The 14,746-nt window shown below is 43.5% G+C and overlaps 2 protein-coding genes across 2 annotated transcripts in view; both read right to left on the bottom strand.

Moving 5' to 3' along the window:
• LOC139908171 (next to BRCA1 gene 1 protein-like) overlaps positions 1-1,486 on the bottom strand; it is a 29,540-nt gene extending 28,054 nt beyond the window's left edge. The window contains 1 exon segment of the mRNA XM_071894771.2: positions 1,282-1,486. Coding sequence (XP_071750872.2) covers positions 1,282-1,383 — 102 coding nt within the window. The 5' untranslated portion in view covers positions 1,384-1,486.
• Positions 1,487-2,842: 1,356 nt separating this feature from the next.
• On the bottom strand, positions 2,843-14,346 carry LOC139907797 (sodium- and chloride-dependent GABA transporter 2-like). Its single transcript, XM_078284810.1, has 15 exons — positions 14,163-14,346; positions 12,982-13,116; positions 10,746-10,883; positions 9,931-10,042; positions 9,100-9,232; positions 7,650-7,784; positions 6,871-6,974; positions 6,516-6,640; positions 5,924-6,036; positions 4,835-4,972; positions 4,296-4,398; positions 3,890-3,990; positions 3,552-3,722; positions 3,138-3,259; positions 2,843-3,055 (listed from the first exon to the last, which is right to left on the bottom strand). The coding sequence occupies exons 1-15, from the start codon at positions 14,290-14,292 to the stop codon at positions 2,893-2,895; spliced, it is 1,923 nt and encodes a 640-aa protein (XP_078140936.1). The 5' UTR covers positions 14,293-14,346; the 3' UTR covers positions 2,843-2,892.
• Between the last annotated feature and the right edge of the window lie 400 nt (positions 14,347-14,746).

The following is a 14,746-nucleotide window of genomic DNA, read 5'->3' as shown; positions in this document are numbered from 1 at the left end:
TCCTTTTCCCCCTCTATGAAGCACTAAACTGCCAAAAACCTTCACACATTGAAAGATTGTTTATCATTTTATGTCCCTGCAGATTTATGTCCTCCACCGCTGTTTTATTATAGGTTCCTATAAGGTTTAACATAAGAAACCTTCCCACAAGATGTCAGAAGGACGAGCTCTGATGGTATTTTCAAGCAAAAGTTTAAAAAAAAAAAAAAAAAAACTGCTAAAAACTATTTAATCTGGCTTTTAAATAAGGTTATTCTATGTAGATATGAGATTTTACATTCATACTCCTCTTTTTCCCCTCATTCTTTTAGTCTTAATAATCTGTTTCATCAACTATTTTACTGCTTGTTATGTTTAACTCCATTTTAACTGTTTTAATTTATTATTATGTGAAGCACTCTGGGCTGCAATTCAGAAATCCCTATAAGAGATATCACTATAATATTCCTGTATCATTCATATAGGGACTAAAACTCTGTCTGTGGTACTCAACAGTGATTTTACAGCATCCTTATCATACTTTACAGTTTCTTTTTTGATCTCGTATGGTATTTCTGTGATATTCCTATAGGAATTTATAGTATGTATTACAGGATTATTCTGTATATTCCTGAAAACGGTAATTACCTGCTGTTCACTGTATGTGGAACACAGATGCTGCATTACCTGAAATGTGACTTGTAAATGTAACTTACAATGTTTTGTAAGACAGATAATAGATTAATAATTTCAATGATAATAGATGGTGAGTTTTATTTTCACGCCAGTAAACAGCCGGTCAGAGCAGATGTCAAAATGTCAAATGCTGGATATCTAATTTATAATGACGTATAACCTAGAATAAGGCAAATGTACAGCTGATAAACAGTGTTTCCCTGACAACAAATCATTGTATGTGTGTGTGTGTGCGTCCCAATAGTGTGTGTACAGTTATTAATGCCATTTCTCTCTCTTGTCGCGGTGTTACTGCAGGATTTGAACCTGTTTAACTATATGGAAGATATTTTTGATGTGGTGTGTGTGCAGCATGCCTCTACATGTTATTACAGGCTGACTCGAGCGGTTTCCCCTAAAGGGTTAACACAACACTCGCCGATGTGACACCAATGTCACAAATCACGATCGATCCCGACTATGAAATCGATGACTGATCGGGTTATGGGTACCGGCGGGCTGACTGCTCGTGTCTCCGCTGCTGCGCGAGGAGGCTCGGTGCTGATTTAACACGAGCCCGGCCCGGTTTGGTTTGGTTTGGTTTGGTCCGGCTGATCCTCTGCTTACCATGGCCTCCATCGACTCCCAGCTCTTGGTCTCGGATCCCGACAGGAGGAAATTCTTGGCATTTCCCCTGAAATTCACCTTCAGATTGATGTAGAAGTCCATGCCGTCGGCCCCGTCCGCGCGCTTAACGCATAGTACACACCGACGGGAAACGTATCGCTTTTCCGGGCCCGAGATATTGGGGTTAATCTCGCCGATTCGGTCCGCTGTGACTCTGATCCGACAGGGATGAGACGTATTTTGTGTTTACATCAGCGGCCCGGACACGCCCACCGCGCCGTCACGTGTCCGGAACAGCGGGCCGGTCTGCCTCTGCCGCGTCGCTGCTGCGTGGAAACGGCGCAGTGCGGTGCGGTGCGGTGCGGTGCGGTGCGGTGCGGTGCGACGCGTGGACGGACCGCTAGAGGGCGGCGGAGCGTCACTTCTAACGTCACACTTCATTGTAGGAGGGGTAGACTGATATATTGGTTCGCCAATAGATTTTGGCTGATATTTGCCTTTTATTAAAGTAAAATCTGCCCTTTGATACTTTGTGGTCACGTGCTGTAATTTACTTTTTTTTGCTGTAGCCTGCCCACTTTCCCTCATCCTACATTTCCCAGAACGAAAGGACAAATGCATCACCCCACACCTAGATGATTAGTCATTTTTATACAGATCAATGACAAATTTATTATTTAGAATGACAAGCAAAAAGCATCGAGGCCACAGACGCCTCAGTCGTGCAGCTGAACGACCTTTCTCATTCACCACAATTGTACGAATGTATGTACTTATGTGTGTGTATATTTGTGTGTATGTATATACATATGTATATATATGTATATATATTCTAGTATTTTAATTTTTTTTTATGTGTATTATTTTTAGCCTGTGTCTCATAACTCTAAATGAGTGGTCCTCAACCTCCTTTTTTATTGGGGTACTGTGTTTGTTGCTCTGTTTGACCTGTATGTTGAGGAGTGACACATAAATAAAATTATATCTATCTATCTATCTTCACCTTTAGAGTTTATTTAGACAGTGTGAAAGTAGAAAGACAGTAGAGGACGCTCCTGCAGGACGCGACCCCAGGCTAGTGGGCTCACTAGAGAAACCCATATGTTTTAAAGTGGCCCTAGGCAAGCTTTTTTCATCACAATGTGGGGCTGCAACAGAGAAAAATGTCCCTTCCCCTCCATCGATTTGCCTGAATTGCCCAAATTAATTTCAGGTGTCTGGTGAGGTGACTTGTGGGTAATCTTCTCTACGCAAAGAAAATGACGAATCAAAACTAAAGCAGTATTCAACATGGGGGTTGTTCAGCTCTTGACCGCCATGAACACCAGAATATAATCTACTCACCAAGATCAGATGAAGCTGGACGAGTTTGTAGCGTTCAGATTTTTACTTCCCATTCATTTGAATGAGCCACGAAAATAGACTGAAAACTGACATTTAACACGCTGGTGAACAGATTCAACAACAGATCCCGCTGCTGAGAACTGACTGTGGTCCAACATTTTAGAACATAAATTTCACCAGATAGCATTTTTATTGATAGAAGAGAACATAGCGGAGGGATACCATTTAGCAGAGATGCTGTCAGAAACTAACCAGAAGATATTTATCTCAGAGGAGTGTGCAGGGTAGTTGACATGATTTCTGGGTAATGAAGCTCTTCAAACGCTCAGAAGCCGTTGTCTCTCGCCGCCACTCGGGGCCGCCACGGTGCCAAGTTGTCTGGTGCAGCTGTAACGATTCGCCAGCCGGGCTTCTCTCCCGGAACAAGTCCCTGATGGATGACGCTTTATATGATTCATAGCACAAAGAGGAGCCAACCTCCAAAAGTGCATCCCCCACACACACACACTCACAGCATGGTGGAACTCAAGTGTGACGGCCTCATCTCAGTTTCATTTTGAAGTTGTTCTTCGCGTCTCCGCTGCTCTGCGTTGGAGACGGGGTCTTCCACGGGACGACACAGGGCGGACAGGCGCTGTGGAAAGAAAAAAAAAAAAAACATACAGACAGCAGAATTAACACTCTCTGAAAATGGAATCACAGATTTTGCAGACATTAGAACCAACATCAAGCACAAATAGAGCAATTTCAATGACAGGAAGGACATTTTACACACTCCCTGGACGGCCTTTTAACATTTTAGGCATTTAGCTGACGTCAGGCAGGGGTTCAGTGTCTTGCAGGAGGACATTTCAGCAGGACACACCGCCACTGACGGACACAGCTGGCCGAACCAAACCGCTCCTCCCCTCCGCTCCCGCACCTACCTGCCTGAGGCCGCCTGCGGTGAGGCAGAGCCGGGCGCCGGCCCAGAGCGGCACCAGGAGTATGGAGCAGAGGGCCGAGGCCCAGCCCAGACCGTAGGCCCAGTCCGGGTACACGTAACCCCGGCCGGACGTCAGGGGCTGGAAGTCTAGAAAGAAGCAAATGAAGCAAACCTGGAAGGACGACAGCAGGAGAGAGCGGTATCAAATCACAGGATGTCACATGACAGAAAGGTCAGAGGTTGCTGGCAGCAGCTGTGTCGACTGTCCAACACTTCTATTCTATTCTATTCTATTCTATTCTATTCTATTCTGCTGAGTGCACTCGGTGTGTGACTGACCAGACAGAGCAGAGGAGTGAAGTAACGCCAGCAGAGTCTGAAGAGGAAGCACGGCCTCTGTCCTGCCATGTCTTCGATGGAGTCGCACAGCTTGTCAGCGCCTGAGTCAGATGCGGGTTGTGACACTTTACAACAGAGCACCTTCCTCCATGAATACAGTGTGTAGAGAAAACAACAACAACAACAACAACAACAAACTATTGCAAATGTGCGGCCCAACCACAGCCAGTCACACTGTCTGATCCCACATGAGCATGTATGTTGCATATATGGGCTACACATACACACTGGCATAGATAGCATCACATAAGGTACTGTCACACCAGACAATCTGACTGTTAGTGTGAGTTAAGACCTCACACACACACACACACACACACACAGAGCAGGAAGTGTTACCACAGACCGAAGGCCCAGCCGACAGCCAGGCACTCGACCACAGCCACAGACAGGAGACAGGCTCCGTTGCAGCTGTAGTAGTCAATCAGCTGAAACACATAGATGCCTCCCTGGAAAAGAAACCACTCACATTTAATCTCGTTTGACAGAGCGGACGAGGCCGCGACGAGCACGACGGCCCCGGAGACTCTTGTGTTTGTGTTGCGTACCACAGAGGGAGAGCAGGACGGTCTGCGGTTTAGTTTCTGCACTATTTTATTGACCATTTTCTTTTGTTTCATTTATTTTTTCCCGTTCCCTTTCCCTGGATGTCACAGATCCAGAATGTAACCGTTTTGCGGCAGCCATTTTGTGTCCCTCCTCACAAGCAATCAGTTTAATTCAAATGGGGACACAAAATGGCTTCGGTGAGAGCAACCTGTTTATTTTTGAAGTGACAACCACAGAATTTCCCTGTGTTTGAATTGTTCAATATAAAGGTTATGATTGGTTGATTGACTGACTGATTGATTGATTAATTGACTGACTGACTGATAGATACAGTACCTGGGTGGTGAGAGGGATCTGTAGAAGGAAGGAGACGAGGCAGAAGAGGAGGAGGAAGAGTTCTCTCCGCCAGGGTCTTCGCATCTGCAGCGGGAACATGTCGCTCACTGAGGATATTATGGTTTCAAGACCTACAAACTGAGAGAGAGAGAGAGAGAGAGAGAGAGAGAGAGAGAGAGAGAGAGAGAGAGATCAAAACACAGAAGAAGCAGAAGACTGGGAGGCCATTTTGACAGTAGATGTGATCATGAGGTTATTAATCTAGATTCAAATAAGAAAAAAAGGATTATTGTCATGGATTTATTCTTTCAAAAATACATATTGCAGAAAGGTAAACTTTTCAGGAAATAATGAAACATAAATAATATAATATAAATGCTTTGTAAAATGTTTCTTTGCAGGATACTGAGGCCACGCAATCCTTCTATCTTAAACGAGGGGTATCATTTGCTTTTTCAGCAATTTTATATAATTACCTGGTGTCTATAAAATACATCTGTTAAGTTTTTTTCAGTAAAAATCGTTTAGTTATAGCTTTAGCTATTCACTTCCCAGTGTTTGTTTCCCACCTACAAGAAAACAGGTCGTTTTACATAAGCAGCTTCTTATGCTAATGAGCTACTGCTCTGATTGGCTGGCCATTCTGGAAGGCCCGCCCTCCTCTTAGCGCTGATTGGTCGATTTCAGACAGTCCAGTGTCTACATAGACACTGGAGCAAAATCTGACTCTGTTTTATAGTTGGTGACTCTGGGGAAATGGCATAGTAACATGATAATTTTTTTTTACTCTGATTACTTCACACCTCCAAGTACCAAAATCACCAGAAATACTAAGAATTGCCACATCCTAGGATACCCTCCCTTTAAGAGCAAAATCTGCGTCTAAAAGTATTGGCATTTGGATTTCAGATTCAAACATATCTTCAAGTCAAGTTTGCACACATGTATGTGAATGAGAACTTATCTGCCACTATATGAACAGTCCTGTTGTGGTAAACCCCACCCATCTTGTTATCAACGTGAAGATTTCAAACAAAAGCTAAGAAATATTTCCAAACACAACACACACTCTGTCTCGGGTCGGCTCACCAGCGTGTCGAGTCCCAGCAGGATGAGCATGAAGAAGAAGCAGGCGGCCCACAGCTGAGGCAGCGGCATCATGGCCGCCGCCTGGGGGAACGCGATGAACGCCAACCCCGGGCCTGAGCGGACGCACACTGCAGCTTCAGTCACACAAACTTTTCTCAGAGGCAGAAATAACCTCATTGGTTGAGTTAAACTTCAGTGGGTGGAGCCAAAGAACCACAGTTTTTCACGGGCTATCGGATATTATCGGAAAAAGCGAATTGCCCACTTGGAAATTTCACATTAACGCCCTCCAAAGATGGATAATTAAGTTGGAAAAAAAATCCATTTTGCTACCATGTTTCCAAATTATGACACAACGGCGACCTTTAACCTTCTCAACAAATAAAAGTGTCAGTGTCAGTCAACAGTAAGAAAACATATATACATGCACCTTTATTGCAAGTTTGTATTTAGACCAGACTAACCTAATATTTGTTTGAATGAAGTTTGTTAAAAAAAAATAAAAAAAACGCGTTATTGTTTTAATTGTTCATTTGTTAATATCCTATTTCAATAGTTGTATTCTACTTTTTTCTTCCCTCCTGTATTGTACCTGAGTCGACCACCATGTCAACAGGAACTCCCTGTTCATGGGCCATGAAGCCCAGAGTGGAGAAGACAGCGAAGCCGGCCACGAGACTGGTGCCGCTGTTCAGCACACACAGCCACAGACTGTCCCTGCAGGAGCACAAGCCTGATTACTGTCAGCACGCTCAGATGGAAACACGAAACCTCAAAATAACACGAACACCACCACCACTATACTGCCCCTTTAAAAGTGTATCAATAAAGACAGTGAGGAAAAAGGCCTGACGGTCTGTGGTGAATACACACTCCAGTGGTTAGCGGCTGTTAATGGAGACTCACCAGCTGAACTGAAAATGTTGTGAACTGTCCCTTTATCTTACTTGTAACAGTTGTTGTTGATTTTGTTGTAGCTGCCGAGTGTGTTCAGCGTCCCTGCTGCCACACCGTAGGAGAAGAAGACCTGAGAGCCTGCCTCCAGCCACACCTGGTGGGCCAGGCACACACACACACACACACACACACACACACACACACACACCAGATCCTGTGAGCAAATGAGTGAAATGATCTAAATGTATAAATAAAATCAGACATTAATTTATTTGTCCCTTTGTAACAGCTCAGCATAATTCTGCTATGTTTGTTTTCACCACCTCGGGGTACCAGATGGGCGGGGTTAGCTACATAGAACAACACAAAGAGAACCTGAAAGTTTAAGATAAGATAAAATCACAGGAATTTTGTATATCTTTGTGTAATCTAAATTATGTGAACTCTCCTGATGCAAAAAAAATCCAACTATCTGATACTTTGTATAAAAAAGGGAAAAAAATACTATTTGCAAATACAGTTTACCCAAGGGTGGATACACATTATTTCACAATTATGAATGATACTTGATGAACTTGATGAAGCTGAACTAGGCAAGTTTTATCAACCTAAATCACAAAGTGGGGCTGCAATAGAGAAGCGCGTCCCATCCACACTAACTGAAACCCTGTAGATTCACCATATGTGCCTGTTTAAAATTCAGCTTCGTTAAGGTTTGCTCGAATTTTTGACATCAAATCATTATCTTTTCTCATACACAGCATGTGGCATTGTCCCTCTCAAACAAACTACATCAAGTGAGGCCAGGTAGTTTCCCCAGCTCCCCCACCTGGAGGTCGGCCAGGCGTGACGGGTCGGGGCTCAGGTAGAAGTGCAGGCCCTGCCAGGCTCCAGGCAGCGTCACGCCCCGCACCAGCAGGACGAGCAGCATCACATAGGGGAACACAGCCGTGAAATACACCACCTGCACACAGGAAACAAGACACGTGAACAAGCACAGATCCTGTACAGACCCACGGCGTGTGTTCAATTCTATGCACTGAAGCACTGCGATGCGGTTAAATTACCTAATTCCACTAACGTTACTTAAATACCACAAGGTAATAACGTTACCCACCATTAAAGTTCGTAGGGCAGCAGAAGACGAGTTACTGTCCACAAATCCTGTTACTAACACAGAATGTTAAGTTTAACTTTGTTTTCACACCGGGAGATTCTGTGGATTGAGTTCAATGCTGCTGGTCTGCTGACTGTATACCTCCAAATTACAGACCTGAAGTGATGCGACATCAGGTGCATTAAAGATCAATTTAGATTAATTTCTATACACTGACCAACTTTTGATTTTGTGCCGCTGTATGGGAAACACTGCATCTCACAAAAGGCCCTCTAGAGGCCATCTGACGAAGCGCATCATCTCACGAAGCGACAGGTGTCTGACTGACTGTCTGACTGACTGACTGACTGACTGTTTGACTGACTGACTGACTGCCTGACTGCCTGTCTGACTGACTGTCTGACTGACTGACTGACTGTCTGACTGACTGTCTGACTGACTGTCTGACTGACTGACTGACTGTCTGACTGACTGACTGTCTGACTGACTGACTGACTGTCTGACTGTCTGACTGTCTGACTGACTGACTGACTGACTGTCTGACTGACTGACTGACTGACTGTCTGACTGACTGACTGTCTGACTGACTGACTGACTGTCTGACTGACTGACTGTCTGACTGACTGACTGACTGTCTGACTGACTGTCTGACTGACTGACTGACTGACTGTCTGACTGACTGACTGACTGACTGACTGACTGACTGACTGACTGTCTGACTGACTGTCTGACTGACTGATCAATTTATGGTTTGTTTGTTTTTTTTTTTAAGTTTGGGGACACCTAGCTTTTGAAAATGTTCAATAAATAAGCATGTTTTCTTTGTCGGTTTGCAATAACTGAACTCCATTAAAGACTAACTAGGTTTAGTTTGAGAAAAAAACTATAATATATTAAATGATACGTTCATCAAAAAAACCTGAGGATGGGTTAACTGCAATGTTATATACTATATATTACTATATACTGAATGGAATATTCAGATGGAGGGGAAAAAGACCCCATATACCAGCTGTGTTAATACAAAGTTAATGAAGAAATGGAGCTAAAAGTCATCTGAATAGCTGTTTAGAGAAATCACCATAAGGTGCTTGTACAGAACTGAAAACCAAAGAAACAGATAAATGTTGTGCATGTGCATGGCTGAGCCTGCTCTCAACACCTTCCCAGTGGACTGGACTCCCTTCCAGATGCTGAAGTAGCAGGCGGCCCAGCAGGCCAGCAGACACAGCAGCAGCTCCCACCTCACCTCCCCCAGCTCCTCCAGCCCTGCAGACATGGACAGCACACGCCTCCTGCAGGGGCAACAAACCACACTGTGAATCACTGTTAGCATGCATGGAGAGTTACAGTCTCAACCCAGTTCAAGTAACCCGGTTTTGGGTCGACGCATGTAAACATCATCTCAGAATAACCCGTTAAGCTCGTACTTCGATTATGAGAAACCCGGCTTGCTCCTATATTAAATGGGTTACTGTGGCATGAAAACATCTTACTCCTTTCACTTTTGGTTTTCACTGTTTGCACGATTGGTTCAACCACAGAGCTTGAATTCCCGTTCAAATCAACGTTACTGGACCGTCGGAGCAGCGGCCATTTTTATGTGAACCGTTGGGCTAGCCTCTGCAGACCAACTTACGGGAAGTCGTTCACTGAGAGGTTTTGCACCAAGAACCAAAGCAGCTTCTCTGTCTCTTTGCTGCCATGGATTGCTAACATGCTAATGTTGACTAGAAGAGCTAGAGAGAGAAGTCTTTGATAAAGCTACGTTAGCCTTGTTGCTAAGGTTAGCTTTCAGTTGAGTTTGGACAGTTTGCTAAGCACTTGTGCAACAGACTCATCTCCACAGTTCTCAAGCAAGTGTGTAATGTAACCAACTTCTTGAACTACGTGGCTTTTGACAGATAGACAGTCTGCGGTGCATTTTCTTTTTAAAGTCAACGGGACGCCATTGTTGTCTGTGATGTAGTTTGATATTGCAGCCTTTACTTACTCCCAGAACTCAGTGACCGCTGATCTGGGCACAGTTTCAGATGTCCAGTTGGCAGTCAGGTTGTTGTAGTATTCCTGGGTCTGGTTCGGAGAGCTGAGCTCCACACATGAGTCTGTTGGTATCAACACAGGTTAGACCTACACACCGACAATAAGGGATTCTTATTTGGTGGCTTGGAGCTGAACTGTAGGAACAGGATTAGGGCCTGATGTGAAAAATTGAGTTCTGAGATTAATCTCAGAATTCTGAGAATAAAGTCAGAATTCTGAGTTTAAACTCAGAATTCTGACTTTAAATTCTTAATTCTGAGATTAATTTCAGAACCCAAATATATTTTTCACGTGGCCTGAATCTTCTTCTGCAAAGCTTTTCTAGCTACTTTTATTATTAAAAATGGTTGTAGGAGATTGTGCTCTTTGATCAAAACATCAAAACACAGATTTGGCAAACCATCTTGAGTCCACCATCATCAAGGCTCCTAGATGAATAAAAATTGCTACTGTGTGCCAAAGTTTGGCATTAAAGAGCCCACAATGGTTTAGCAATTGCCATCTGTGCTGATACCCATGGTTACCAATGGGTCTGGAAAGCATGAACCTAGGTGCTAATGTTGTGCTAAAACTGATGCAGTGACAATCTTGAATGTTTCTTAAATGTTTAGATCAATGAATCAGTCAAAAATTCTATACGTCCATCTATCTATCTATCCACCCATCCATCCCCCAATTATTGCCCCACTCCTCCCTGCTTACTTTTTCCTCCCTCTTTCCTTTCCTCCCTCTCCTCTCTTCACCCCCCCGGCCCTGCATGCTGACCTGTGTTCCAGCTGTTGCCGCAGCTGGCCCAGGGCAGCGGAGCTCTGAAGGAGCAGAGGAAGTAGAAGAGCGCCCAGGCCAGGATCAGCTTGTAGACTGTGGAAAACACCTGGATCACCATGATAGAATAGCCGACACCTGGAGGAGAGAGCAGGCTGATAAATGACTCCCTGCTGCCGTCGGTTCAGTTTAACCAGATTTAACCAAGAAACTGTATTTCATTAGTTGATTAATGTTTTATACGATTGCCTTTTCTAAACTGTTTTGTTTCAAGTTCTTTATTGTCAAATGTGCAGAAACACAGGGTTATCTGTACAATGAAATGTTAAGGGAGAGGCTCGGGTCAAACAACGTAAACAATCAAACGTACAGCACTTAAAATAGAATAAAAAGAGAAATACAAAATGAATAGGAAATAAAAATATATATGTAAAGACTATATACAGGGTAGGTCGGACAAAGTGATCACTAAATGTGCAAAAGTCAGCGAAGGTATTGAAACTTGACTATTACAGAAAGTAAAATAGTAACATTATGGGGGGCGTAATGTCCCCAATGAGTTTAGAATAGTGTGAAGTATATACTAAATTGGTTAATCATATATGCTTAGGTATTTTAATTATCATCACAATAGTTAAGGTATCCATTCTGGTCCTAACTCGATAATTACGTTCTATTTCATTGGTTCTATATCAATCACCAAAGTTACTAGGTATTTGTGATCTCAATATTAAGATTATGGAGTACGTATCTAAGATATTCTGCTAAAACCACTCAGTTTACAGCAAAGTTTGAACAAGTGAAAGTTTTATTGTTTAATCATGTTTCTTGTAATTGGTTTATGCAACCCATAAGTGTTTGTTTACATGGTTCATTATGTTCACCGATTGACAACAGTAATTGGTTGAGTATGTAAAATCCAAACGCGTTATTCTAAATCTTTATCATTACTAGTTACTGAAGGCTAGTTGAGAGAGATATCCTCATGTGTCTTTCCGTTTATGAAGGGCGTTGGCAGTCCCTAGAACAAAGAAGATAGGGAGAAACTCTAAAAGCTCTTGACTCTTTGCCAGCCGCGCGCTTCTTGCCCCGAGCTTCACGCCAGAGGACGTGATGCCGTCACCAACTCAAAGACCGACAAGCCAAGTCTTAACGCGAGCGTAGACTCAGATCTCGCCGCCTGTAACTACTCTTTGTCACTAACGTCACCCTGTTTTTCAAGCCGGTCGGACTACGAAGCTGAGCCTCGCTGAACCGCGAAGACTGTTACAAAGTTATTTTCAGAACGAGTTATTAATCCGTTAATTAGTAAAAGTTAGAGAAGTCAGAAGCTACAGTCAACTCTCTCAGCTGACCCCCGACCAGCCTGCCGAGCGCCTCCTGGTCCGTCCGCCAGGAGTCCGGTCCACAGCGGAAAGCCAGTCGCAGGACGTCCGCCTGAAAGAGCGTCTTTTTCAAGACCCGCTCCAACTCCATCGTTTGCCGTTGCCAGGCGACCCGACTATTGCCGAGTTTGCCAGACTCGCTGATCTTCGGGAAACCTGCTTCCGCACGATGGACCCCCGGCAAGTAAGGCTGAAACACTTCCATGTCTTTCTGCTGAGAGTTGATGCAAAAGCTTTACTAAAATTATCACTTAACCCAATCAGGAAAGTTAGTATAGTCTGAGTTATTCCTTAGGGCGACCCGTCTCGTTCCTCCGGTTTATAGATCTATATTGACATAACACTATTTACTATTGCCAATCATTTTCATTCCAATGTTTCTATCCTTCTCACTTTATTTTCACTTCATTCTCCTTTTATTTTATTTCATTCTCATTTCATGAGTCAACCTATAGTTTAGTGTTTTATTCTGGTTTATCATCTGTCCAGTTACCATACGTTTTCCCGTTCCATGGCTACATGTTTGTTTGTGTTTGTTTGTTGTTTGTTTGTCTAGTAGGTAGTTAATAAATATAATCATTCATTATAAAGTCGTTGTTCTGTGTTTCCTTGTCTGCAGAGAAAAGCAATCCCTGAACTGAAAAGATCTCATGATCTTTATATTGATGACTGATTAGTAGAGCCAAGTAAAGGTCTGTTTTTCCTTCATTTATGAAGGTGGTGCCCCTACGAGTGTAATTTGATATCTTGATCAAAGTTTCATATTTTCATACCTTCACTAAATTCTAAATTCGATATTTTCGACTCTACACGCTACACCGCCTTTATATGAATGTGTGCAGCGTGGTTACCCTGGGCCAGGGGGCAGAGCCTCCTCCAGCAGGTGACCGTCCCCTCCTGGGTGAGCTGCCCGGCTGCGGTCTCCAGCAGGAAGAGCGGAGCGCCGCACAGCGCAGCGAACACGCAGTACGGCAGCAGGAACACGCCTGCAGACAGGGAGACACACCCATGCTATCAGACCGGGGAGAAGTGTGCAAAGTGGAACTGCTTCTGGAGAATTTGAGGCATTTCTGTTGCCTCGTTTGAATTTCTTTTGTTAAAATTAAGCTTCCTTTTGCATTAAGTTACACTACACAGCAGAGGTGTGACCAAGTCCGCTTTGCTCAAGTCCCAAGTCAGTCTCAAGTCTTGAGGCGCAAGTCACAAGTCAAGTCCCAAGTCTAAATGTAGATTACCAAGTCAAGTCCAAGTCATTAATGTCAAGTCTCAAGTCTAAATGTAGAACAGCAAGTCAAGTCAGAACAAATCAAGAGTCCAGCATCAATTTAATATCTTAAAGAAAACTAAATATCTAGGACTTTTCAATGCAATATGGTTTTAATAGGATAAAAACTTGGTAAGAGCATCGTGAGTTTGATTTCTATAATCAGTTTCAACTTCAATAAATTCAATCATTCCATACAAATTCAGAAAACAGAATTTAAATTCAGTCGTCTGCTGGAACAAATCTCATCACTTTCAATCTAAGTCATTTACACAAACACAAGATCTCAAGTCAAGACTTTAGAAACCTTTTCAAGTCATCAAAATACAAGTCAGAGTCAAGTCCCAAGTCACCAGAACCCACGTCAAGTCTTCTTTTCATGCATCCAGTCAAGTCTCAAGCAATTAAAACTGCGACTCGAGTCCCCGCCTCTGATCCACAGCAAAAGCAGGGTACCAGGAACACACCTGCATACAAGGATTCTCACCATTCTTTCATTAGTATGGATTTGGTTGTGTTTACCTTTTTTTAACTAATTTAACTGGACAGTAAGACTTCAAACAAGTCCACAGGTAAGAATGTGGCCAATGAATTGCTGAAACTAAAACTAGAGATTCAAAATACATTCAAGTCTTGTAAGAACTCCCTAAAGGAAAAAATGCAGTTTGTATTCAACTATCCAAACTACATGGATAAAGGTGCCTACCGAAAAAGACTTGAAATGAGTTAAACTAGCACTTAACATCTAAAAAGTAGTTTCGAACTCACCTCCACCGTTCTTATAGCAGAGGTAGGGGAACCTCCACACGTTCCCCAGGCCCACCACGCTACCCGCCACAGCCAAAATATACTCCCGTTTGTTCCTCCACTGACCTCTCCCCTCTACTTTAGTCTCCATTTCTCTTGTTTCTCCCTCACTTCACCAATCCGTCAGCAGTCACCTGACGGCCTGCTCTCTTCTCCCTACTGATGTCTGCAGGCAACAGTCAGCTGGATCCAGAGTCTTTGCCTGGCTCATACGTTGGCCATTTGACTGAAACAGGTTGGAGCTACACCTTAGAAGTGTAGGGTTCCACAATGGTTCTTAGGTAGGAGGTCCAACACGTACAGTACTATGCAAAAGTCTTTGGCACATGTAAAAAAAAAAAACACAAGTGCAGCTGGATTTATACACTGAAACGAACAAGGGCCTTGAAGCAGAGATAACTTGTAGCAGTTCAATAAGTCATCAGCACAAACTGGAACAAAGGTAGAAAGCATGATGTGTGACCTGAGCCAGCTGTAACAGGCTGGGCAGGACATGTACATGAGGCTACACCGGTTGGTTCTCAATGTGGGGTCCGGGGACCACC

Source organism: Centroberyx gerrardi, chromosome 7 (genome assembly GCF_048128805.1).
Source record: "Centroberyx gerrardi isolate f3 chromosome 7, fCenGer3.hap1.cur.20231027, whole genome shotgun sequence".
NCBI lineage: Eukaryota > Metazoa > Chordata > Actinopteri > Beryciformes > Berycidae > Centroberyx > Centroberyx gerrardi.
The sequence above is the reverse complement of the archived record's forward strand: the minus strand, read 5'-3'. Positions and strand labels throughout refer to the sequence as shown.

Excerpts from the sequence above, each read along its gene's own strand:
- LOC139907797 (XM_078284810.1), bottom strand. The coding sequence starts at position 14,292 with ATGGAGACTAAAGTAGAGGGGAGAGGTCAGTGGAGGAACAAACGGGAG. Across the intron at positions 6,975-7,649 it reads CACGCCTGGCCGACCTCCAG|GTGTGGCTGGAGGCAGGCTC; the intron begins GTGGGGGAGCTG and ends CTGGCCCACCAG. Across the intron at positions 3,056-3,137 it reads CACTTGAGTTCCACCATGCT|GGACTTGTTCCGGGAGAGAA; the intron begins GTGAGTGTGTGT and ends GTCATCCATCAG.